This window comes from Nipponia nippon, unplaced genomic scaffold (assembly GCF_047370975.1).
Source record: "Nipponia nippon isolate SJK-2023a ecotype South Korea unplaced genomic scaffold, ASM4737097v1 scaffold_7, whole genome shotgun sequence".
NCBI classification, from domain to species: Eukaryota; Metazoa; Chordata; class Aves; order Pelecaniformes; family Threskiornithidae; genus Nipponia; species Nipponia nippon.
Genome location: NW_028262391.1, coordinates 1,247,353 through 1,274,487, shown reverse-complemented (window position 1 = coordinate 1,274,487; position 27,135 = coordinate 1,247,353). Strand labels below are relative to the sequence as shown.

The 27,135-nt window shown below is 40.6% G+C and overlaps 1 protein-coding gene across 3 annotated transcripts; it reads right to left on the bottom strand.

The window, feature by feature from the left end:
* Window positions 1-400: 400 nt before the first annotated feature.
* On the bottom strand, window positions 401-24,339 carry CCDC39 (coiled-coil domain 39 molecular ruler complex subunit). Of its 3 annotated transcripts, none has more exons than XM_087739378.1 (20): window positions 24,118-24,339; window positions 22,955-23,074; window positions 21,690-21,836; window positions 20,476-20,634; window positions 19,414-19,506; window positions 19,200-19,328; window positions 17,249-17,440; window positions 15,449-15,552; window positions 14,976-15,108; window positions 11,459-11,653; window positions 10,581-10,745; window positions 9,060-9,197; window positions 7,492-7,700; window positions 6,119-6,242; window positions 4,700-4,859; window positions 3,419-3,525; window positions 1,990-2,130; window positions 1,667-1,846; window positions 1,342-1,430; window positions 401-685 (listed from the first exon to the last, which is right to left on the bottom strand). In XM_087739378.1, exons 2-20 carry the CDS (start codon window positions 23,063-23,065, stop codon window positions 526-528), a joined length of 2,736 nt encoding a protein of 911 aa, XP_087595504.1. In that variant the 5' UTR covers window positions 23,066-23,074; window positions 24,118-24,339; the 3' UTR covers window positions 401-525. The 3 variants fall into 3 exon arrangements, with proteins under 3 accessions (XP_087595504.1, XP_087595503.1, XP_087595505.1); XM_087739377.1 differs by lacking the exon at window positions 24,118-24,339 and adding an exon at window positions 23,569-23,803; XM_087739379.1 differs by lacking the exons at window positions 9,060-9,197; window positions 24,118-24,339 and adding an exon at window positions 23,569-23,803.
* Window positions 24,340-27,135: the final 2,796 nt, after the last annotated feature.

The following is a 27,135-nucleotide window of genomic DNA, read 5'->3' as shown; positions in this document are numbered from 1 at the left end:
AAAAAAGGTACTCGGTGATTTCAAACAGAAGTAGCAGCTTTGCTGCCTTCAACTCTGTGCTGTCATCTTTCGATTAAGGTATTACCCGAGCTGACTATTTGATTAATAGTCAAGGTTGATCTCGAAACGAAGCATACGTTTTCTTTCCTGGGTTGTCGCAGTGTAACCTAAAACTGTTTGGACAGCAGCGAAGATACCAGTTCGCTATAATTTAACGGCTTTAACGTAACTCTCCTTTTCATGCTATGAAAAATGAATTACGGGCTTCGGAAGGGTTTTGTGGATCTTTAGTTCTCCAACAGCAAAATGAGAAAGTAATTTAAAGGTTAATTGATTTTATTGTATAAAACATATGCTCAACATTTTTCCTAGATAATTTATGTTGCAGAAGAAAGTTGAAACACGCATTTCCAATAGAAGTTAACGCTAAGATTGCTAACAGACCTTGATAAATAAGTTAAGTTACAGATTACTCAATTAAGAAGCCTTAAGTAGCGTGAAGCCTTCCCTACGGCCTTCAAACGACTACTTTTTTGGGCGTGTACAAATACCCGAGGCGCTCGCTCTGCTGGCTGGCTGGGAACCGCCAGCAGCTGCCGCCGCGGGCGTGCTGACAGGCAAGCTCAGGTCTATGACTCTGAGCGATGGAGTCTGACTGGAGCCCGAACCTGCGCTTCTGGAGGATCTGAAAGACAAGAGTTACTCATCAGTACACAGAAATCCCTCTGGGTAAAACAGCTGCCCACGGTGGCTTACAGCGCAGCCGCCCAGCAGCAGCGTCTGTTCTGGGTGAGACCCCTACCACCATCTTGGTAGACATAACCCCTCGTAGCTTGGGTAGCTCGTGGGGACGCTGTCGGATTGTAACTGACTCACGGTGTTCTGTGCCCCGCCAGCTGAACGCGTGCTGAGCAGGGGAAAAAGGTATCAGTAAAAGCGTACAGCGCTGTCTGCCCCGGTTAACCAGGAAAGGGAGCTCACGCTACCAGGTGCAAATGGGGCTGGAGCGCAAACTCGTGCTTTTGTAACGTGGAACCACTTCTTAGTTAGAGCGCAGTTAGTAAAGGTAAGCATGGTTATTCTGTCATTACAGTTTTAAACTCTGACGGATGCAGAAGTAAACTTAATTGTGTGCTAGAAAAATCTAGTAAACTTAAAGGTGGGAGAGTGTAAGGAGAAAGTTTTTATAGAGCATTCGGGAAGTAGAGGCAAGATTGAGAAGACCTTCAGGAGTGAGGAATTCTGCCATTTAGGGACTAATTTTGCTGGTTTAAGCTTTACCTTCAGGAAAAAAAAACCCACACCAAAACCAAAGCTAAAAAAGCCATCGCTAGCACTTACCTGGTAGAAGCTAGCGAGCTTTGTGGGGATGGTGATGGAGAACTCTGACTACCACCGTTAGAAGCCGTTGTAGGAAGCTCTAAATTGGACTAGAAAATTTGGAAAGAAAAAAGAAGTTGACCTAATGGTTGTACCGTAGGGCTGGGTGTATCGGGAGGGTTTACAATCCTTTGGATTTAAAGAGATGCTGAAAGCAGATGAACACTTTTTCCTGCTTTACCATAAGCGTAGTTTATTGTTGAATTTAGGAGTTGCCCTCGAAACACTCCTCGGTAGACTAGAGCCATCAATCGAGATGCCGGTGGCAGTTAACCGGAAAGCTCACCTGGTGAAAGTAGAGCTGAAAGGGTGTAGATAAATCAGGATTTGCTTCTAGAACATCAGCTAACAATTTGTCGATGTTTCTGTGGAAGCTTTTCAATTCACGAAGATCAATGTCCCTTTCTTCTTGTGTTTCTGTTTTAGTTTTCTTCAGAGACTGAATTTCTCTGGATAGTCTGGAACACTTAACACAAATATTTTTAAAGCACTGCTGTTACGAAAATGCCTCACTTTTTCAGAAACTTGCTAAGTTTAAGTTCTGTGGTTTTAACCACGCTGCTGGCTGTCACTATGAAGTCAGAAGCTGTCGCTAATGACTATACAGACCTGGTTCATAACCCTTTCTAGTTTTGGCTTCTGTTCTTCTATGTCTTTGTTCAGCTGCGAAATAAGAGCTTGTTTTTCCTTCTTTTGCTCTTGGAAGAGGGCCTCCTGCTTCAGCACCGTATCGAAATTTTTTTCCATGCTCTGCAAATTCATTTGAACAGCAGTTATAGTTTATAAAGCCATTCCGATATCCTTTCACTTTCTGTATTACTTTGTGGGAGGGTCAGTATCGCTACTACTTGTTTCTAAATGTAGCTCAAGCAATTGGTACTAAGTGCTACACAACTCAAAACTCGCTGCCTGTCGCGCTGTTTGGTAGATAAATGCCAGGACAGAGAGAGTACCGGGTAATTTACGTATCTTTCAAAAATGACGTTAAAGGTACTATTAATGAAGTTTTAAGCATGTATTTTCAGACGTGCCTCTGAGCAGTGTCTGCAGACCATGTATTTGGCACGGTACCGACGTACCAGTGCAAGCTGTCTTAAGAGAAATGACATTGTTTCCCGTGGGAGGAGATGGATACCTTTGTCGGGAATGAAAAAAGGCGGCTCTGTAAAGGTGGCTCTGGTTTTTATAAGATAAATAAATAAAGAGGCAGGGAAGGGTATGCCTTAACGCCTCGTTGTGTCCTAGGACTTACTCCCCAATGAAGATATGCGTCCCTGTTCTTTCCTTTCCGAGATGTTATTTCTTAAGTGAGGTACGTGTCCTGTGGAGGTGGACTAAGCAATAGGAATGTTTGTTGACCTGTAGCCAGTGGCTCAGGGCTTAGAATAATCCTGCGGGATGTAACGGGGTGCCTTTGACTTCTTCTGCCTAAGACACTTGTAACTAGAGTGTCACCCATCAGAGTCAAGTGTCGTTCGTTCTTAAGGGCCAGGTGGGCTTTTTGGTGACGAGGGGAACCAAGAGTAAGTCCCTGACGTGGAGCCTGAACCCAAGCTGTCCTTCAGCAGGCTGGGCGCCAGGGGCAGCTCAGGTGGGAGTCAGCTGGCTTCCCTGAGCTGGCTTAGCACGGTTTAAACTGAAGCACCCTGAATGCTAATAAAACAGAACATGTTCTCCTAGGAAAATCCTGGGACCTAGATGCCAGAGGACACAAGACGTGTGGATGATACAGTATCGTGGGGTATGCTATACAAAAAGACAACTGCTTTCCTGGATGCCAGAACAGAGCATCTGGGATTTGGAAACTTCTAGCTGTATGTGACTAAAAAGCCTGAAGTTTCATTGTGCTTCACAAAAATTCAAATAAGCACTCAATTTTTTGAAAGGAGAGTTAAAGCCTTCTAAAAAACTGTATCCATTCGTGCAAGTCATAGGATGTAAGAGAAGGGGCAAAAATTTGTCCCAGAATTTCCCGTTCTTTCAGTAGGGGGGCTAGGATTTAGGCACAGGCTGCAGCCTTGTCTGACGGGAGCTTTACCTGGAGATTCTCCTGCAGTTCCTTGATCTGTCTGCGTTTGTATCGGTATTTTTCATCAGCAGCCCTCTTCTCCTCCTCTAGTTTCAATTTCTCCTCATACTCCTCACCTGTGATCCCAAGCAATGAGGCAGCATTAATTAATGCTGGACAAGCAGTCTATACAACTCAATTTTCACTTTAAAAGCAGTTGCACTTTAAAGTAACTGCACCATGGAGTATTGCTGCGTTAGTGGTGGGAGTATTACAGAGGCCTCAACATTTATGGGTTTTTTTCATACTCTGCTACTAATTCCAAATCCCTGCGAAAAAGTAACTGCCTTCATGCAAGAGAATGATTTCAAGAGCTACTGTGTCCAGAGCCAGCAGAGGGCACAAAAGTTAAATAATCAAATATTTTCTAGAATTAAGTTTATGTATTTTTACAAGCTAAACAAAGGAAGTTCCACTGGAGGAGAGCAAGCTTGCGGAGTCTAAGTGGCAACAGAAACAGCAAATGAAGGTATTTTCCAGAATTCTGAGGAGTTTTCAATATCCAAAAACTTGTAGTTAGGTAGTCCGCGGTTTAAAATCTGCTGACGCTACACTAAAAGAGCACAGTTTTTTACTTTTCCTCATCATTTTCCCAGCTGACAGGTTACTACTACTTTTTCCCCGCTTCCCTGTGAAAATCGGAGATAACGATGGTGTAGGTAAGGGATCGGTCTTCGCCCCTGGAGCACGTGTGCCTAAGCTGCCCGGGGAGTTGCTCGAGGTCCAGCTCTGTGCCCGGGCTGGCTCAGTCCGCCACGAGGCGGCCGGCAGCAGCACGGCTTGTTCTGCTGCTGCAATTTGCATTAGGAGCTGTGTGTGATGCAACGCGACAGGGAAAAAGCACTACGGTGCTTTTTGTACCGTGCAAAATTTTATCCACCAGGCCCAGGTACTTCAGCGAGCGCCCCTTTCTCCCAGTAATGACATTTTTTTCCCCAGTAATCATCTTTATGCTTTGCCTCTTCTGAATGCTCCTGCTTATGACTATTTGCAAAAGTTATACAGGCTTAGAGATCTTCACAGAAATCAGATATAGGAATGTAAATATTAGTAATTACACCTTATTGCGCTTTCTTCTGTGCTTATTCTGCTGAATCACTCACAGCAGCATGTGACTTACTCCCTTTTGCTACTATCAGTTTACTCTTTCTGTGATTCATTCTTCTGTGCCATGGAACTTCCCCGCTCTAGACCTGAGTTTTACCATCATCCGTAACTCACACAGCAACCAGCAATTTCTATTCTACATACTTGTCTCGGTGACTTCCTTGAAAGAGTTCCGGTAATTGCTGTTGCAGTTATTAAGTACACGCAAAGTGTTTTCCAGAGCTACAATTTCTTTTTCAGCTTTGCAGATCTTTGCATCTAAATCGTCACCTTCACGTTGAAGTGCTTCCTTTTCCTGCGCGGCCTGCAAGTAAAACTGATATTTTAGGTGACTGCGTGCATACTGAAAATATTAGGACAATTATACAGAAAACACCTGTGATATTTAGGGGTTAAAAGCCCAGGTAGATGTGGGGCTTCTCTGTGTTGTCAGGCTTGAGCTGAGATCTGAGTTACTGGGGGGCTGGAAGGAGCCGTTATTCCCAGTACTGGAAGCTCTCTGAGGTGTTCTGTCCACGTGCGTGTCGTTAAAGGCATCTGCCCTCCGCTGGACGCTCACAGAGCCCCGCGCCGCAGTATCCTCGCTGCGTACGCAGCGGTTTCCATGCTCTGCGCTGCTGATGTGAACTGCAGCACACACTTCACATCGGTTTCCTTACCCACAAAATCCAGTAAGAGCTGAGATTGTACATCATACAAAACTAGCGGGCGAGTGTTAAAAGTCATCCCGTTTGTCTGGGAGTCGCTCACTGGGAAGTCTCCATCCACCTGGTCAGTGAGATTTAAGAAACGGAGCCAGCTGGTGAAGGGATGTCTCTTCTGTAGCCCCTCAGAAAATCTCACGCAGTGAAAAGTCTCCGTGGTTGTCAGAGGGCGTCCGCCCACAGTGACCACGCGGGCTTTACTGAGGCCTGCTGCCGGGCTGGGTCTCGGCAGCAGAAATGCCATCACTAAGAAATTTCACGCTTCAGAATGAGAGGGAGATGGACTTCAGAGCCCAGATTGCAGCTAGAAGCATTTTGCTTTAAGAGGAAATCGGGGAATTTGTGGAGATCAAAAAGAATAGATTTTTGTTCCAGAATCAGAGTACTGCACTATGGATAAAGACTGATTTTTTTCCCCCCACCGAAAAGCTGAAGTATGCATAGGTGATTGATAACTAAAAGGGGGAAGCTGACATTCTTCAAAGTTTGAACACCATATGGTGAAATAAATACCTAAAAATAACGCTGACGGGTAGAAGACTTTAAGATCATGCGAGACTGTGATAAACTTGTCAGTTTATAGCAGATTCCCACATGACCAGTACTTCTTGTGTCTTTGTAAATTAATGAGCACTGAAGTGCAATTTTTCAAATTAAGGTCCCACCGACATTAGGACTCACCGGGGAGATTGTTGTGAAATTGCTGTATCATTTAAATAACCGACAGCGCCAGATAACGTAAAGCAATTGGACTGAAAGTAAGCAGTAGGCAAGGAGGTCGTCTTAGTTACTTCAGTAGAGCCCAGGGAAAGCTAGAGCTTAAATACTTGAATTATAACAAATTATGTTAATAAAATACCTTAATTACATAGTAGGCATGAGTCTTCTCCTCTTCTCCTTCAGGTGGCATCATCACAACAGTAAGGATTTCATATCTGCATCTCAGTTTATCAATTTTATTTAGGCGATCTTGAAATTCAGCACTGATTTATTTTGAGAGAAAAATAAGCGGGTTGAGAAAGTGTTTGTCGGGTAGTGTTTTGCGGGCAGCTCCCGTCAGAGCAGTTTAAGTTCCTGGCGTTGTTCCAGCAGTGCCCACCCGCTAGGACGCAGGCAGGGCAGTGGCTGCGCTGCTGCTGGGTTTTGTTGCTTTCTGTGTTCTCCCAGCCGCAGCCCTCTGTCCTGCTGGTTACCTGCACGTCTCCTGCAGTGCTAAATTCGCCTTACTTTATTTTCGTATTCCAGATCGCTGTGCCACAGCCCTTCCCAAAAATTTTTTAAAGGTTTGGCATTTAAATCCTACAGCTGCGCAAGCTGCCTCCTGCTGATAGTATCTTAACATTGCCACGACTAGATGAGCGTAAGCAAGGGTAGGCAACAACCCCAAATCAAATTACATGGAAGTACCAATTAGCTGTGTAATTATCAAAGGAAAAAAGCCACACAGTCGGCACTCTCGGTGCGTGGTTAAGCTTTAGTCACACTAAATCACTCTAATTTCCTATTGTGCGGGGTGTGGTTAGCAGAGGGGGGAAGAAACAGCCTGCCAGATTTCAGCAGCTCAGCTGCTGACACGTTGATTTTTGGCTGGCTGTAGATACTGGGATTTCAGAGCTAGAGCTGTCCCAGATACTTTGCACTGACTATTACAGAAGGGAAAAGTTATTTCCGATACGGTTGCTTTATACGAGGGTACATACACGCTTCAGAAGATTTAGTTTTGTTGAACAGGACACATAACGGAGAGCTCATTTGTTAAAAAGGCAAAAAACCCAAACCAAACAGACTTACTGTATGAGTCAAAGAAATCGCATTTTATCAAGCAGCTGGGAGTAAACCCTCTTTAAAGACAACTTTTCTATTTTAAATATTCTGTCATACCTCCAGACAGACTGATCTCACATTTCCCGATTATTCTGAAAAATGCACACGACATTGACTTTAAACAGATGCCTGCAACCGACGTTTCCCCTCGGTACTGCAGAGGATCGCCACTAGCAGAACAACCAGTGATCTCTTGGTCACCAGGCTGCGAAAGCGGGAGGCTGGATTTCAGGGACGGGATCTCTTGCTATCCTCAACTGCCTCAGTATGTAACTCTGAGCAAGATTTAGTTCATCCTCAACTTCTCCAACTGGTGAGATTGGGTAAAATGCTTCTCTTTTTCAGTCAGTCCCCATGTAAAATATACTCAATAAAAGTTACAAGCTTAATAGATAGAAGAATAGTTACCTTACGCGTTGCCGTTCCTGATCCGCAAGTCTTATCTGGGAATCCAGCATTGCCTTATGGATCTTAATTTCCTCTGTTCTCTCTGCTATGGCTTTCTTTAACTCCAGCTTTTGTTTTTCCAGTGTTAGAACTTTCTCTGTCTTATTACACAGAGTATCTCGAAGACGGTTCAATTCTAGTTTTAAGAGATTATCTTCGACCATCATCTCCTAATAAATGCCAAAAAGGTCTCAAATAAGAAAGCATCATTTTTAATTAAGATATTTATAAAAGTTACTAAGCTAATAATTTTTAATAAAGCATCCATTATTGTATTTTTTATATATACAACTGTAAGACTCATTTTACTCTGCATTTAAAAATGTTCTCAATTTCTCATTTGCTAATAGTTTACATGGCGAGTGCGACAGGGGTAGAGTGTTTCCTGAATGGTTTTATCCAAATTCATTGGACTCTAATTCAGACTGAGTTATGGTTTGTTAGACTTTTCCATCTACGCCTTACTTTCAGTTAGCATCACAAACGCCAAGACTATAACGGTGGTTTTAAAGAAATTAAGCAGTCTTTCCAAGGAACTTTCTGAAGCAGTTAGTATCTCACCTGAACCATTATAACTGTCCTGGACTATGTTCTAGATTCTGTAGGTCTACAAGTCATGTGTTATATCAGCAAATTTACATACACCAAAACTCATGAGAAGCAGCAAGCGGTGAACTTCATTAGCATGCAAACACTTTGAATCATTAAAAAAACCCCATTTCTTATGGATCCCAAACTCTGTACCATTTCTTCTCTGAGTTCTTTTATGCTTCTTTCTTTTGTTCCCCTGAATTTCATCCCCAAAGAAAAGGTCCAGGTCAGGGAGAGTTTTCATTGGGGAGCAAGCGCACCGGTGAAGTCGATGGCAAGGCTTCCCCCTGCTACTCACACCCTAGATTGTTCCGCTACCTTAGTGCTTCTTTTAGGAAGGCTAGGGATTATTGCAGGAAATAACGCGCAGTAATGAGAGGACTGGGAACTGGTTTTTTCTGTTTATCAAAATACGGGAAGAAAGACTTCCATTTTATTTCTAATACCTTAAACTGGAACGTAGATAGAGCCAAACCATCTGCTGGAAAAAGTCCCGCAATTTAATAACAAAACTGAGCCAAACTTACTAGTTGGCATCACAGATTGAGAATAAAAATTCAGCGCTAGGTAAAGACGTCCTTGAACAGTAAATACATTTTCTATTTTAAAGGCAATTGTTTCTCAGAAGAAAAAGCCCCACTGACCAGGTGGGTATTGTGGTGTAAGTAATGTGATTAAATTGATAACCCAGAGAAACTTTATGCTGCATACAGGGGAGAAACAACACTTTGCCTGGTAAGGTAATAGCGATGAAAGCGACTTCAAAGTTTGGGAAGGAAGGTGTAAGTCAAGAAACTACATAGGGGGTTCTTATGGATGTAATGAGGCAGCACCGCGGGAGGCAGGCAGCAGCCTTCAGATCAAGTCATGAGTTTGTGCGTTTTAAAAAACAAATTAACTCTGTGCTGTATAAGTAAAGTTGTAAAATAATACTGTACCTGCTTAATGGCTTTAGCTTTTTTTAACTCCTGATCTGATCTCTCATTGAAAAGATTTAGTTCATTTATCTTGATCATCATACCGCTTGTTTCTTCTCCTGTCTTATCCAGTGCTCTCCTGATGAGCTGGACATCACTCTGTTTCCAAATTAAGTTATGTTTAGTTTACTTCTGTGGACGTAGTTTGCACCAAAAGCTACCAGTTAATTTGAAATGAGATATTTTTAAGTCCTAGAACCAGGAACCATCATCGCCTTGTGCCCATATGCTGCTCTGCAAACAGCGCCTAGAGCATTGCAGTCCTCGTGCAGAGTGCTGCGCGATGTTGATGTCATCGCTTGTTTTATCTGAAGCGTAGTAATTGTTATTTATACAATATAGATCTTTCAGCCAATAAGGCAATTCTAATAGAATCATTTTGGTCTAGATAAAAAAAACTCTCCTGGCGTGTCTGACCATGACTTTGATATTCATAGTGCATCTTCATAAAACCATCCAGAGTATGAATAAATTCCTGGCAGTGTGTTCCAATGTTTGATTACACTCACGGCTCAAATTTTGCATCTCGTCAAAACTGACGTGTGAGCACCAGTTGCGCACCATTAGACCTTGTTATTGCATGGATCTCCAGTTAAAGGGCTCCCGTCTAAGCAGTTTCTTCCCCTCACTAAATGGATCAAATTTCTTCTTAACTATCACTTTGAGAAACCAGTAGTGATGTTTTATTAAAAACCTGACTTTCGTCTTCATATGGTTTCTCTTTGAAAAGAGGTTTCAAAACGTGCTGAAACGTAGCTGATACATTTCTTATAAAAAGAATATATTTCTTATATATGTTTCTTATAAATATAATATATATATATTTCTTATAAATTTAAGAAATATAAATATTTCTTATAAAAAGAAGTTACAAACTGCCTACAGAATAACTGACTGGTTCATATCCACAAGAAAGGTAAGTGCGTTTTTTAGAGAATTAGGGATGGTCACTGGACAGCGGAAAACCAGAGAAGCAGCATGAATATGCAAAATGGTCGCATGGGAATAAAGTAAAAAAAAAATAGCATTTCTGAATTACATGTCAGGATGGGGTCAGCTAACTCAAATACTGTACCTTCAATTCAGTAATTTTACTTTGTACAATTTTAAATGCAACTGTACTTCTAATTTTATGAAAAATATAGAAGGAAGTAGTAGCGTCACAGAATAACATTCTCCTATTTCTACATGGTCCTAACGATGAATTCGGACATTTGCAAGCAGCCGGTCACATCTTGAAACGAAAGCTAACCTTGCCTTGCCAACACTTCAATCCTTGTCTTCCTGCCAGGGTGCCCCAGTTGTGCAGTAATGACCTGTTTTTCTGGAAGGTATAGGGCATGTACGAAGTTTTCCACACAGGTTACACAAAGTTCAAATACCTTTTAATCTAATACCAAGTTATTAATTAATACCCAATCTATTTAATTCACTGAGGTGTCTAGATGTTACACAGTCAACCTGATGTTCTAAGGAAGTTACCTGAAGTTTCTTGTGCTGCGCATGTAAAACATCATATGCATTTTTCTTTTCTTCTAAGGTTTTCTTAAGTTCAGCAACTTTTGCTTCCAAAACTTGTTTTTCATCTGCATTAACCTCTCCTTCTAACCGTGACAGCCGTCTCTGTACTTGCTGAATATAAAAATCCTGTTAAAATAATTTTTAAGAGAATTAATTGTCTGAGATAAGCAATCATAGCCTTTCTATAAAGCTAAAACACTGGATATAAACTTGGATCTAAATGTTGGCTTTAGGACAGCCACCCAATTAAGCTATTGTTTTATAATAATTTATGGCTTATAGACCTCATTAGAAAAATATTCTTAGACGACTGACGTGCAGTGATGGTTCAGGAGTAATCTTCTAGAAGGGTAACAAAGCGTGCTCAGCGCAGTCTGCTGTAGGGAGGCTTACAGTGGAGCTGCCATCTTGCTGTTACCAGTGGATGCTGATAGAAAAGAGCGAATTTTCAAAGTGGTGCATAGGAAATATGCACAAAATCCAATTAGTGAATAACAGGATTTTGGCATGTACCTCTTGTATTGCTTTAAAAATTTACCCTGAGGTGTCTGTGGTTCAGAGGGATCAAAGTAAAGAACTGATTTGAGAAATCAGTGGGAAAAGCAGCAGATCCAAAAAATAATGAAATACACAAGTGCATAATGTAGGTAATACTGTAGCAAGTTTCAGTTATTTCCATTTTATCCTACATCTAGAGACAGAAATAAATGCAGACTTCAAATTCTACTGCATGGCATTTCCAAAATGGTAAGATGTTGACAAAAATTACAGAACTCAAACAATTTACTCTCATTAGATCCAAGAAACAAACATAGTATGGAAGCCTATTAATAGTTTACCTGGTTATATATTAACTCTTGTTGTTTTAATACATCTGCATCAAGTCTGTGCAGTCGACTCTTAAGATTTTTAAGTGACGTTCGACTTCCCTCGATTTCTGCTAGAACAGACTTCTCCTTATCTTTCTGCACCTTTAACTCTTGAGTCTTCCTGAAAAGTAGTTCTTTTAACTGGTCCATTTCTGTTTCTTTTTCCTGGTGACAAATTAATCATTAAGTAGTAAGAAATAATTAATCACATAAGAAGTAATTTCTGAGGAATTACTTGCCTTTATTAATCATATGTAGGAAGATTAAAAAATTTCAATACTACATCCATTAACATGAACACGGAATTTCCTAGCTCTTCAAAATGGTTGGCAAGAAAAGTCTCTGACTTAAAAAGTAATTTTTAAATTTTTTTTTATTTTTTTTTAGCTTGGATCCTACCCTACTATTGCATGACTCTCTTTTTTCCCATTATGGGAATGCTGCTCTTTTCAGCCTTTCAGAAAACTAAATTCCTGTCATCCTTTCAAAAAAACCCTCCTTATTGATTCCAGTATATGTCAATATTGGGAGAAACATAATACAAAGCTTTTCAATGGTTTATTAAAACTTGTAACTCTGTGTGTATGCACATGTATGTACGTATGTGTGTTTCTATAGGTTGGAATAATTTTGTTTGCAAAATTAATTACCCATTTTAAAATCATTTCCTTATTCTCAGAGGTAAGTTGCCATCAGCACCTGAACCAGTGCAGGCAATGAGGTTGTAGTAGGGTCTGTTACGGTAAGACAATGCTGAACATTTCAGGTTACCTGAAACGTACTGAAAACAAACAAAATTGAGATTGTTTTCTTTCTACAACCCTAACAAGGAAGACAACTTTATTCTCTCTCTTCCTCCTTCCACACGCCCTCCCCCGCCAAAATAACCCGAGGCCTTCCAAAGCTCAGGCCGTTCAGCGTGCTGGTTTCCCGTAAGGTACGTCTCTGAAATGAGTGATGTGGCATCACGAGCCTGTTCCAAAAGACTCATTTATGTTTAGCTGAAGTCTGGTACAGAGTTTGAAGGTGCACATTAAAATTAATATCGCAAAATACCTTAGAATTACCTTTTCCACATTGATTAAAAATGTGCTTATTCTTGATTTTAGATGTATACATTGTGAAATTTGCTTCTAAACTATCTTGCTGGCTTTAATAACAGTGAAAAAGAACTCCTTCTCTAGGAGTTCATCCTTACATTCTACCAAAGAGAATTTGTTTGTACTTGAACTTGCTGTAAGTGCAATGCCAAATCCAAAACTCAGGAAGTAAAAAGCAGGTGTAAGTTTAATGTGAAATCATTACAGCCTGTAGCATTTTACACTGATGTCAGTAGGCTTTGGATCATGCCTGAAAAAAGGAATTAAATTTCGGAAGTAAACTTTTTATGCATGTGCCCAATTCTGAGCTGCATCTCTGAAGCTTATGACAATGATGAATTCGTCTCCTAAAACTGGATCACGATTTGACCTTCATTTCCTAGTCTTTCTTGCATATCTAAATTAATTTATTTAATAGAAATTGTTTCTCTCCCTTTAAGTGAGGCTGTTAATAGAGAGATAAGATATTCAGTAAGCTTCACTGTGCAACGGCATTTTGCCACAGACTGGAGAGGGAGAAGTATCACAGAACGAAAGCACAAAATGGTGACATTTCATTCACATTGTTCCTGTAAATATCTCTTCACAGTAAATTAATAGATGCAGCAAATAACCATGCGTGTCTAATGGTGATGGAAAGCATGCTTCTGACTAATACATTACAGACATTGTTCAAGAACAGTTCATCCTAGTTAAAATACTGCCCTGGAGCTGCGGAGCTGCCAAGCTCAGTGTCATCTTAGGTTATCCGCCACAGACGCAAGTAAGGAAACCCTGCTAATGGTTTAGCCACCCTGGTAACAGCCTTAAGGGGAAGCAAATCAGGTTTTCGTTTTAATGAAATGTTATATCATTACAACTTGTTTTCAAATTATCTGAAAAACCAGAACAGTAAGGAAGGCCTGTAATTTAAGAAACTCTCTACAAAGGAAAGACATCCCCTCTCTAGTTTCTGTATGTGTATTTTAAATGTACAGTTAATGCCTGTGGAGTTAACGAGCCTGAAAAATAACACTCATTCTACTCCAAGGGATCATTTCATATACGTGCTACGGAAAACACAAATTGGGGGGGGGGGGGGGGGGGGGGGAAGTATACAGTGGTATGCAGAGATACAGCTTTGTTGTCCCTTGTGTGGGAACACCTGCCATCACGTTAATTTGACCTGGTCGTTTTGCAGTAAAGAAAGCTTCAGCATATCCAATACTCAATTGTCCAGCAGAATGTAAAAAAAAAAAAAAAAAATTTGTATCAAGTTCAGTCAGAAGCTAAGTAGTAAAATACTTTAAGAGAATTAGCAGCAAAATGACAAAGCAGTAGAAACATTTTCTGAAATGCAGCAAAGTTCAGATGATTGCATTACAACATTGCATTTATTCAAAAGCCCTTTGCAGTTCATCACATGATAATGACTGAGGTATTTTTATTCCTATACTTAATTTGCAACATAAGTGGGTTTTGATTTAAAAAAGTATTATTAGACATGTTAAAAAAAAATAGTCACTGTATTACAGCTCGTACATGCCACTTCCCAGATCAAAATCTTTATTCATCATGAAAATGAAATCTAAAGTGGGCCAGTAATTATTTAATAGTCCCCAACAAGTTAGATGTGTCAGAGTATCATGTAGTAGAATTAAAATACTGAAGAGGAGACTAGGCCAGCCAAATCTGATTAAAAGATTTCAAAATGTTTTTTAATCCCAGTTTGCCAAAATCATAGCTTTTTGCAGGTTTGTAAGTTTTGGTGGTGTTTTACTAAAGCCAAGAAGCTTTCAGTAGTAACGCTACTGAAAAGTAATCCTGACAAGATTCTCACCCTTCAACAACCTTAGTGATGGAAAACTGATAGAAGTTCAAGGACCTTTGCTCCTCAGCAGCCCATAAACCACAACGTTGAGAGACAAACTCCCCAAAGAGCTAAGCAAAATACAAGGTTTTGACATTTTTCACTATTGTTACAAAGCAGAAGCAAAACATTACTGTATCTTTATTATAAAATTTGCCATGTTGCAGTAAATAACTTTTATTTCAGTCTAGCCAAGAAGTTGTAAGTAGCTTTTAGGTGATGTCAGAGGTAACAGCCCGGGTCAGTACACTGATGCAGTCAGGATACTGGTTTTACACCCGGATGAGTACAAAGTTCCAGTATCCTATGTTAATGCATGGGGACACCATCTTCTGAATTACTAGGACCACTTATGTTCCTCCAGAGTTTTCCCAGCACAGATACTGACACATCTACATGCACGTTACTTCTTCATTTGATGAAATAGCCACATGTCATATTAATACTTACATTCCATTTGAATCCACAAATGTTTGCTCCAGATAGAGTTTGCAAATTCAAATGAATCCTCATTTGCAGAAACCATGAAAAATTTTACCTTGACAATTTTTTCGTCTTCCTTTAGTATTTCTTCCATCCTCAAAGCTTTGTCTTCTGAACTGAGTGTCTCCTCAGTCACAACCTTCAGCTTATTGGAAAGACTCGCATTTTTTTGTTTAAGAAAGCTTAATCTGAAGAAAATTACATGATTTAACAAGTTAAATACAAGTTGCGTATACCACACTGCCAAACCCAAGCAACACACCTTACTGAGCAGTTGCCTAATAAAGCAGGCTAAGCTTTAACCTATGATAACCAAGGCCCTAACTGATTTTTTTTCACACCCTTTAAAACCAGGGATTACCAGGAATATTTCCTAAATTGCCCACTGCCAGAAACTATGCAGGACATGAAATAACCAGAAAGTTGGAGGCTTTAATCATCAACCTTATTTAAGGCTCTTTGCTAGCTCAAGGATTTGATTATATTACTAATCCTTACAAATCACATTTTAAAATGTCTGTTTCTTACCTGGCTTGTTTTTTTTGACTTTCTTTCTTCAGATTGGTTGCTTGTGTTCTCAAAGACTCTAGATCCGAAGCAGTTCTGTCCACAGTGGATTTCAAAGCATCCAGCTAATAAATTACAAAACGGAGCAATTAAGCTGCTCTTTACTTTGGTACATGCCAGGATATTTAAAATTGTAAGGGACCTATTTATTGGAAAGCATTCAGTTTCTTTTCAGCAGTGTTTTCCAAATGAGAAGTGCTGCAACTTCTGAGGTGCTGTAAACCGGCACAGCTGGTAAACTCAATGGGCTAATTCACATAATCTTACATAATACCGGGAGAAAATACTCCATAATGAATACAGAACAAATTATGAAGGTGCTATGGGCTGCAATTCTCGTCCCACAGCATCTGTGTAAGTGGAACCACGGTTTTCTAGAGCACGGCTGACTTTGATGAGGTTCATTGTGACCACAGATACCCTTATGTATCTACTAAATATTTCTAATTCAAACTTTGTTGGGTACATAAAATTATTTTGATTAAGATAAGAGAACACTGTGACAAAAATACACGGGCATTTGATTTGGTAAAAAATACATGACAGCATACACATTAAACAGGATAGGAACACTTTACAATCAGTAGCTCATTAGTCTTCACAGTATCACTTAACAGTGTAATTGTCTTCACTTTCACAGATGACGAAACCCGATCAAGGGTATATACAGCAGGTCTCTCTCTGTACCAGAACAAGAAACTGGGAGGTCACAAGTTGTCAGCTGAACTGTAAGTCTGTTTCTTTCCTTGTTTCTCACTTGCATGCCACAGATGTTCTAACACCGAATAATGGGAGACTGTTCTCATTATCACATTATGTAGTATTAATTGTGGAAAAATGTCAAGCAAGAATCTCACGGCTTAGAGATGAAAACCTACCAATTCTGTGAACCCTCAAGTCTGCATAAATTATAGGGTAATGTAATAGCCTACATCTTGTTTGAGCTACCTACAGTTTAATTAGGATATCAGTTTATAAACTACCTACTGCAGAAAAGCTATCCAAAGTTAAGGCAACAGCAGATGCAGGTTTTGGGTTTTTTTTTTTTTTAAATCACCAAGCTTGCTGAGTAGCCCTGTGTTACCATTTTCTTGTTAAGAGAAAACTTACTCAGGTAATACGAGTGTGTCCCTTCCCAACAGAGCCATGAGACTTTAATTACCTCTTAGAAATACTTCTACAGGCATTTAAGTAATTAAGCAGTACAGCTCATTCCTAGCTTTAAGTGCAGATTAAATATAAGTAGCAGAGTAAGTACGGGCAGCATCAAGCAGCCCTATCCTACTGCCTCTTGATTAGAAAGCCATGTGAAAGTGTTTGGGTTTTTTCCCCAAGAACTTTAACCTGCCTACAAGGGCCATCAACACTCACTTCTGAGACCACAGGACAGGAATCGTTTGGAATCCAGAAGAGATTTCTCTCATCTTTATACAATACTGCAGCCTACATATGCTAAAGGCAAGACATACCTCTTTCTGAAGCATCTAGTGTTAGACCACGTAAGAGAAAATTCATGCATTTTATACCAACACAGAGAACACAAGCTGATCTCTTCACTGCTATCAATGAAAGGATTATGGGGAAAGATCCCAGTAATCATGAGTAGACTGAGAAGAGTGGACATTTTGTTGAATTATTAAGAGTCTAGTATAAAAACAGAGAAAAGCAAACGCTATTCCTGTATTTCCTCCATCCAGTCAAAAGTTAGAGTTAAAAGTTATGGTTTCAGTCTGTTTTTCTGAACTGTTTGGTCATCCTTACCTCATCCTGCAGCCGAACTCTGTAAGTATCCTGAGTTCGATACTCATTTCGGAGGCTGGTAGCTTCCCGTTCAGCTGAAGAAATTTTCTTTTCGTATTCCATATTATTAAGAGTTTCATTTACCAAAAAGGAAGTTTTCTCTTTCAGCACAACTTCTTTCTTTCTGATCTCCTCTTTTATCTCTGTTATTAGCTATCAGCATAAAAACATTTTAGATTTGCTTGCATTAGTTAAGATGTGTTAGATTAATAAAGGGTACAACCAGAAGATAGACTGCTGTTAAGACTACTCTTTGCATGAGATAGCCCAGTTATCACATCATTCTTAAATTACTTTATTCCACTAATACATCACAACACCAAATACTACAATTGTTTCATATTGGAAACTTCCAAAAGATTTCAGCAATTTCAAAAAAACATGTCACTATAAACTTGCATGAAATAAAAATAATTTTTGATTGACTGAATAGGAAAAAAAAGAGCTATGTGAACAAAACTTCAGATAGACTTGAAATGGACGAAATGCAAGGGAGAATTACTAGCAGTAGTGATGCTTACTTTAGCTGACAGATTTATAGCTATTCAGTGAAAACTGTGTGTTTTGAAAGGTTAAGTGAAAGATTAGCTACTGGGAAAATCATATTGTAGTTCTAATGTTAAAAAAAAATCTGTTTACAAAAGCATCAGTAGGACTGTTCTATGGACTACTAATATATGGAAGGCTGGCCAGAGCTGGGGCTTTGTTGTTATTGGGGTTTGGTGTTTGTTGTTTTGTTTTGGTTTTTAATATCTGCTTGGTGTTTGCTCTTTGCACGAATCTTCTGACCTGAAATACTATGAAATCCAAAATATTTCAGCTAAATTAGACCACTATATTTTCTGTTGGGTAGTATTTCTTCTGGCTTGTCATCTTCTATTATTACATTTTTTTTAGTGTTATATCTTAAGCCTGTTTAAACCGTGTTTCTGCTAAGGGTATACCTAATACTCATATGGGCAACGTAACAAAGCTGATATTCTTTCAGCAGGAAACTATCATACTAGCAGAGCTAAGCGTTTAGGTAGAGCCTTCCTGTACATGTAATTATGCCTTTCCTCCCCCTCTAAAAAAAGGCCATTGTTACTTTGGAATCCACATTTATAAAATTTTTCTCTACACCGATCCTTCAGGCTTTTTCTGCTGCATCTGTTCTATTGCCCTGCAGAACCTTCCGAGGAGTTCACACTTCTTCTGACAAAGTCAGGATAAAATATACTTTATTTGTACCTCTGGCCATTGTACCATCTGTGCATGAGACACTGACCAAACCGATGAAGAAATTTTAGAAATTAATACTGACTCATAATGCACAACAGGATTCTTTTTGGATCGGAAGAGTGCTGTTGCCTCTCTCCGTTTGCAGAATGTACTTAAGAACCAATTTTTAACCTTAATGTGATTATTTATCATAATTCTGACATAAATGTTATAGTCATGCATTTGTTCACAGAGGTGGCAATGCTAATTCCTTCAATAACAAATGTTCTATTTTCTCTTTTATATTGCATCCCAGACACGGAATCCCCTCCTTGCAGTTGACTGTCCTTACACTCTAAGAAATAACGCTCCATCTTGTTGCTGCTTAGATCACAGACAAAAAAAAACAACCTGAAACTGGCATGCTTTGCATTTTTCAGTGACCTCGAGACTGAAAATTAAACCTTGCATAGTATCAAGCAGAGCACCATTACTTACACTGAGGGATACAGCTTTCAAAACAAATTCTGAATATATTTCAGTAATATCCGAACTTTGAAACACCTTCATAAAATACAGAGGTAAACACAAAGAGAACACTGAACATCTAAAGGACCCAATCAGTCTATATGCGACTGGCAAAATTCCTATCAATATCATAGATGCAAGAGCAGGCTGATATACTGATATGGATCAGTTACAGCAGCTTTACCAAAGCACAGTGAGCGATCTGTTGATCTCTCTTCTGCATCTGCTGTATTGCGTTCTCCCACTGCCTGATGACTTCTTGCCTTTCCTGATGAACTCTGCGAAAATCTTCAGCTGTCTTGTCAAGCTCTATCTGTTTAAAGGAAATCACCCCCATGATTTCTGATTTTAAAAACTTCATATATAACAACATATCTTCAAGAACCTTAAGCACAAACCTGAGCTGTTACGGTTTCTGTAAGCTCATTATCAAGAGCTCTGCGCTTCTGATTTGCTTGCATGGTCAACTTTTCTACTTGAAGGGTTAATGCCTAAAAATGAAAGGATACAAAAATATAATGTATTTGAAAACAAATATATAACGTCTTATAAATTCTTAAAGCTCTGCTATAATTAGGGGTGAAATTACCGAGGCATCCATTTTATTTTATTTTAGAGAACAAAAAACCTGAGAATCTAGCCTCCCAAGTTTTTGATCATTCAAGAGGCCATAATCTCTTGTCAGCCCTTGGGACCAGACTGGAGCTGGACCAAAAGTAACCCTCCACCATGTATAAATGTGTGCGTGGTGTCCTCAGCATCAGCTGTTTCACTTTACTCTTCCTACTATACTGTGTGACTTGCTAACATAAATGATACCAATGAGACTGTGTAAGCTAAAGTTTTTGGGCTAAGTATTTAATGAGTAAAAATCAGTTTTCTCCTCCCTGTATTTCAAGGCTCAAAACAATATTAACCAGGCATACTTATCTCTAAATCAATATTATACTTGAGAACTAACCCCTATAGAGTCTGAACTTGTGACTGTAGTGCTTATTTATACCATCTTTCATTATTCTAGGCAGCTTTACTGAATTACTTGTACTTTGTTCTCAGTAATATTAACAAATTCAGTTCTAATGGGAAAATCTACACTATTTGTCCATATTTGGCATTCATTTTGGAACAAACTCTTCTCTTAATTCAGTGGCAGTGTTTTCTAGGCTTCATTATCCATTTGTGCCCTTTCTCAGAAAAACTCAAACTTAAATTTTACCCAGATAAACAAACAAATTAATGTCTTCAACTATGCCTTTCGCCTTTTGTAAAACCTGTTCCCTCTGACCTTTAAAATGAATCTCATATGGAATTGCAGTGTTGTGCTAAGTAGAAACCAGTTTAAAAGCACTGTTGTACAAAATCTTGTCTCTGTCTTACCTGACTTGATAACATAACAAAGTCTTCAAATGCTAGAATGGTTCTCTGTTTTGTTTCTAAAAATTGCTGTCGTTTGTACTTACTCCTAGTTTCCCTTCATCTTGTTGTGCATACTTCTGGATTGCGATAGCATCATTATCTTTACGATTTGATTCCTTTATCCAGCTCTCCAGAACTTCCTCATCACAGTTCATCTGTTGTTTTAAGTTTTCCAACTTCTTAGTGGTTTTATTTATAGTACGCTAAGAAAATTAGAAATAAATTAAAGGGTTAATATTAATATTTTCTTTGAACAGTAATTGAAACCACCAGTTCAAGCTACTGTAACAAGTTTACATACATCCTGTTGTCAACAGAATTGCTAGTTCTCTTTTTTGTTCATTGTGTATTATACTTGAGGAATGCTAATATGCATCCTGGTCTTAAAGAAGAAACAAGACAGTAAGTTCCCACAAACTTAAAATGCAAATAATTTTAAACAGAAAAGACAACCTCTGGCGAGATATATGTATATGTGGGATATTATTCCACATAATAAACTGATCTGAGGCATCATAGGGTAAAGTGTCTCCCTTGCACAGTGAGGCCCGGTTCTTGGATCCTTATTCTGCATATCATTTTACAAATGGCCCCATGTGACTGTGAAGAGACTTCCTGACACAAATATGAGAGAATCTGGATCCAGCTGAATAGTAAGGATATCTTCATCATGCTACCCATTCTGAGAGACTGGAGATTACAAACAGACTTAATGAGAAGAAAGAGAGCAAATAAGAAAATAAACAAACATAATTTAAATTATTTGTAGAAAGAAAGAGACAGTTCCATTAAACAGAAAACCACCTGTAATTAGATAGCATTAGATTACTTTTTTTTTTCCCAATGTAAAGCAAATTTTTGATCTTGAAATCATGCCCCGAGTTTACTTTATGTGGGGAAGATTTGCCACCAACAATTTAATTTTTAAACCATAAAGACAATACTTGTGAGAATTAACAAGATGGTGATATGGATGTGTGGCTGTGTGTCAGGCATTAAGAACATTAACTAGATATCGAAAGACTGCAATTTTTAATATTTGCTGAGTCTTGATCAGTCTATGCAAGGAGATCCCCAGTGTCACTCTACTTGCCTACACAGGGAAAAGCACATCCAGATCAGTTATTATAGTTTATAAGATTTAACTATAACTAGCTATTTTTGACTTATACTCTTATTTCTGTAAGTGCAAGAGAGGAAAAGTCATAAAATCTACTTGCAATATGGGTGTTCTCTTACAAAAAATTCTAAACCTTACTTCTTGGCTGTTTTTCTTTTCTCTTAAGGAAACTATCTCATCTTCCAGTCGTTTAATCTCACTTCTGAGACGTCCACGTTCTCTCTCAGCAAGGGCTTTCAAGTGTTGTTCAGTTTCAATTTCATTCTCTCTGGCTTTGTAAAGAGACTAGAGAATAATATGGTTCAGCATTTTACAATAAAGAAGAGGCATATATCAACAAAAAAACCTTTTTTTACATACAACCAAATCCCAAGTCAGAGATGGTATGATTTTGTCATGTAAACATAGGAATTTTCAGAGCAACTTTATTGTTTGGGTTTTAGTATCTCAAATATATGTATTCATATATAGATACACCCATTGTACTGTATCAGATATCCACAGATCAACCATTTTTAGCCCTAAAAACTCAATTAAAAGATATTTCACCCAAGATTCATAATCTTAATCTTTCAAAATCCAAGTCTTTTGATCACCATCGGCTTTACGTCAGATTCAGGAGGCACAGCAAAAGAAACCATTTTACTGTTTTGTGCAGAGACAGACCACCACCAGGCTGGCCTACAGGACTATCTCTACATTTTCTAATCTGTCTGACAGAAGTGATTTAACAGGGGTTTTCTTCCTTGTATAATAACAAATCTATTACTTACTAGAAGCTTCTCTTAAATAAACTAGTATGTGTTGTCTCTTTATGTGCAGATTAGAACTTGACTCTGGCACAAAAAAAAAATTAAGAGTTGTTCAGCTGCAGGGAACTTTAAGACTTTTTCACCTAGGATATTTTACCTGAAAGGCGTGCAGCTTTGACTCGGGACTCTTTAGAAATCTAAACACCCATTTCGGCCACTTAACTCCGAGTGTAAGTGAAGACTTGCACCTTAACCATCTCACTTCATTTTTTCACGTCTACGAATTAACTCTTCACTAGCATTTCACAATTAACTCTTGACCATTATAAAGATTATAAATTTGTTTTTCCCTTACACTGATGTTTTATTTTCATTGACCAGATTTTTCTTATCATCTACGAAAGTCTCCGTTAATAAAGAATTCTAAAATGCATCCTTCTTGGCTTTCTTCTAGGTACAGTCATTTGATCTTAGATGATCGTTTTAATGACCATCGCATAGTGTCACCGAGATATATAGTTTTTGTTTCCTGTGAACGTCCTGACAAATCTCTAACAAAGCTGGCAAAATATATAAGGATACCAGCCACAGAAAGATACTCAGACGACAAGTCTGTCCGATAAAATGGATCCGCTAGAGGTAGCGATTTACCTGAGTGAAGCTGAACTCTTGTCTTACGTTTTTCAAATGAGATGTCATTGCTTCTATACGCTCTTCAAAGTCGTTCAACTCATTTTGCAGGTTTACTTTTTCTTTTTGCATCTTCTGCAGCTATTTAAGAGTTAGAATGGTCAAGTAACTACTTTCAGTTGAGCGCTTATTACCTGCAACTACTTAAAAAACAGAGTCGTTGCACCCCACCGCGACCCCGAGCTTTGCTGAGGGAAGGCGAAGGCGCAGCCCCTGCTCGGGGCTGCTGAGGGGCGAGGCGGGGCCGGGCCGGGCCGGGCCCGGCGCGGTGCCGCAGCCCCGCCGGGCTCCCCCCGCAGCCCCGCGCTTTAAGGTGAGGACCTCGCTCCCCGCTTCCCTCCGCGGCCCCCCCGAACCCGTGGGTTTTTCCTCCCTCTCTCCCCGGCCCGGCGGGGAGGGCTCCGTGCCGCCCCGCGCCCTGAGGCGGGCGGGGAAGGGCCGGCCGCCGGCGGCCCCCTCAGAGCCCAGGGGCCGGTCCGACGGCTCCGCGCCCGGGGCAGCCCCCCGGGCAGCCCTCCAGGGCCGCTGGCGGGAGGCGGATTCCTCTCCCTCCCCGGCCGCGGCCCCGCGCTCACTTCGTCCTCCAGCGCCTGGTTCTCCGCGTTGGCGACAGGGACGGCATAGCCATCGTCCCAGCGGAGCTCGGCCAGCACCGAGGCGGTGGAGCGGCTGCTGCCGCTGTCCATGGCCGCTGGCGGCGGCAGGCGAAGGGGAACCGCGGCCGGGCCGGGCCTGGCGTCGCCGGGCCCCTTGGCAACGGCGAGCGCCCGGCGACCGCCCAACCGGGCCGCCGCTGAGGCGGGAGCTGCCTCTCGCCCCGCCCCGCCCGGCCGTTGGCGGCCTCTCGCCCCGGGACGGGCCTGGGCCTGGTGCCGCCTGGGCGCACCGAACGTGGAAGTTTCTGGTCTAAGCGCGTACGTCTGGGTTACCAGAGCTGGCTGGGGACAATGGCGTCGCCCGCGCTCGCTTGTAACCGTGCCGAAGCGGAAGGCGTCAGACCCGGTGCCTTCGGCTGACGCGCCGCTGGCAGCGCCTCGGGGTCCCCCACTCGGTGGCCGCCCTGTCAGGGCACCGGCCTGCTCACCGCCGCGCCGACAGGGGGTCGGGCCAGCAGGGTAGCTCACCTGTTGCCGATAACGCCTAACCGCAGATTTCTAGCAGGGTGTGTGGTACGTGTCCTGTTGTGAACAGGCCTCTGGGTTCTCTCCCAATGACAAACAGGTGGGTTTCCTGAGCCAGAGATTGCATTCAGGTGACCATAAACACTAATGCCGTCTCCTTTATAACCTTGGCGGTTGCCTTTTTGAACCCATCTGTACTTCTGGGTTGCAAATCATCCTGTGCTCTTGAGTTCCATCGTTCACGGATGGAAAAGGGCATGTCAGCCTTGGCGGGAAGCGCAGTTTGCTGCAGAAACCCTCGGTTGGCAACTGTTTGCCCTATTGTCTGGCTGAAACATCTGAAAAGACATTAAAGGAATTAATCAAAGCATGATTAAAAACCACCTGAGCAAAATGGCAATAAGCACTGACAAATGGTTGGGAGGTGGTTTGGAGGAGCAAGGCGTTTGCAGTGAGGTTTGTTGTAAAACATGGGCCTGTGGCATAGTAGCAACACTGGCCGTAGCAGGAGACGTTGATTTTGCTAGATATCTGCATATGTTATGGAATAATATTTTCAGAGAAGAAAAGATTGCTGAAGAACAGTGAAACTCAGGCCTGATGGGGATGCACCAAAATGGCAACTTGCAGTACTGTGCAGATTATTGCTGGTCTTCAATTCTTGGTTACTTTGCTGATCGTCACCCTGAGAGAAGTCTTGAGTTATTCTTAAAAGTATTGAAAGAAAAAAGAAGAATGATGTGAGGAGGCAACTTAGTTTCTTAAAAATAGAGGAACGGTGTAGGGTTCGGTGCCTTAAGCTACCCGTGAAACAAATACAGAGGTCACAAGGAAGATCTTTTTTTGCCTCAGTTGTCTTACATGGCATGGTGGGCTATGGATGTTTCTAAGACGTGCTGACTAGTATTTTTGAAGAAGCAAGCTTGGCTGTCCTGGTTAAACAGCAGGAAAATGTAGTGGCTCGAGACAGTAAGTGGCAGCAAGCAGCCTCCTGTCACCTTCCTGTTTGCCCTCTGGGATGTATGAAGTTGCAATGGCCAAGTCCTCTGTTTTGATCTCCTTGCCATACGCTTTCACCACCTGCAGCTCAGTGACGACGTCCATCTGACACTGAGGACGATCTGCAGAGTACAGTTAGTGTCTTCCAGGGGGATGTGGGATGATTTGGCCTACGCTACCAGCGTGGACAAGACAAAGATGGTCATCTGCAGGGGGATAAAAGATAGCTGAGGTATATGGCCATTAAGAAGAAGGGAAATTTCTACAGGCAGAAAAATGAGGCTTCTTAAGATCTTTGTGTTCTTGAATCTAGTATATATGGAGGAGACTTCTAGAAGATTGACGTGTAGACAGGTGGCTTTTCAAAACACATTCTTAGGACCAGCGGCTCTCAGCAGTGCATCAGAAATGGGGCTAAGCACGAAAGGGACCGGTGCAGGGGTGGCGCATTGGTGTGGTAACAAGGCGGAAGGAAGCTCCAGTTGTTCGGAAGGTGCCGGGTGAAAGGGCTGCTGTGCTTTTTGACCCGCTGGAGGGAGCTGCCAAGAGCTAGGTATTGCAGAGTGCGGTTAGGTGACCTGACTGAATGAAAAGGTTGAATTCCAAAGATGCCACAAGTTACTAGAAATAGAGCAGAGACTACAGTGGCACATCACCATCTACGTATTAGGGGCCACTTCCTTCCCTCCCCAAAATGAGAACGTCCTTGTACTCACTGGTTGTGAAAAATAAATGAACTAGCCTGGCGGGGATTTTAAATTAACATCTGTAACGCAATGTGGCATTGCAGCGATGAGCACTGGAAAACCTTGTGTTACCCAAGCAGAGCTTGTGTGTTCAGTAACCCATGAGACCGCATCATGCATTCTAAGAAGGAAGCAAATCATGGGATAGTTTTTTGTTATTAGGTGAACAGTCAGTCCTATTCACTAAGCAAGACAGGCATCCAGTGAAAAAAATGGTAATTTATAATCATGTACCATAATGCATACATGCAAGAAACCAAATTAAATCAATCTCGATGCAGTTATTTAAAACACCTACCGAACTTTTGCATTTTTGTAATCGTAAGTGTTCTGTTCATGTGTTTTTATGAGTACAGTATTTATACGTAGTCTCTGAAGAGTATGAAGTGTTATAAGAGTAAAGAGTATTATTTCACAATTTTCATGGAAATTCCACGCCCCTTGATTTCTCTTGCCTGATCCTGACTAAACGAATCTCCATCATATGCTTTTGTTTGTATGACTTTTCCCTTCTTCTGCCTGTGGTCATATATTCTGCGAGTGCAGCAATGTTTGACAGACATGCTAATCCAGCAGATGGTGCTGCGTGTCTGTGTATTTCAGGGGGTTTTTGTTTTCTTTTTTTAACAACAACAGTTATCCACTCCTCAGTTAAAAGGGAAACTATATTTCTTATTCTTAAATACATATATATATACACACAGAAGGTTTTTTTTCCTAAATTATGTGTGTTATTTTTAAAGCTGTTAGAGAAACAGAAGTAATTGTAACATGACAAACTATTTTCCTCTGTTAACATTCCTTTTGGATTGAATTTTCAATTATGCAGACCACTGTGCTCATTTGTTCCAATTACATAAACATAAATGCACTCTTTCTGGCCTTTAAAAGACTTACAGCTCTTCTTATGCCTGTTTAAAAAAAAAATTCATTTTCTGTTTGTTGGTTTACGCCCAAGCTCCTTAAATGGTTGCCCGTGTGAAAATAAAGATTTCAATTATGATTTGCTTTCTAGCAAGTGATACTTTTGTTATCTAAAATACAGGAAAACATTTTTTCGTGACTGGACATCTAAGCCATCTACTGAAAAAAAAGACTCATTTAAAGGGCTATGGGATTATTTGTAACTAAACCAATGTAGCCAGTTAATGTGATTTAATCACTGTTTATAATAAATTTCACATGTGAACCTTTTCCTCCATAAGTTGCAGGGTGTTTGAGAATGGGATGTAATGGGGCACATTGTGTCTTTTCTTTTAGATGGGTGCACTAAGAC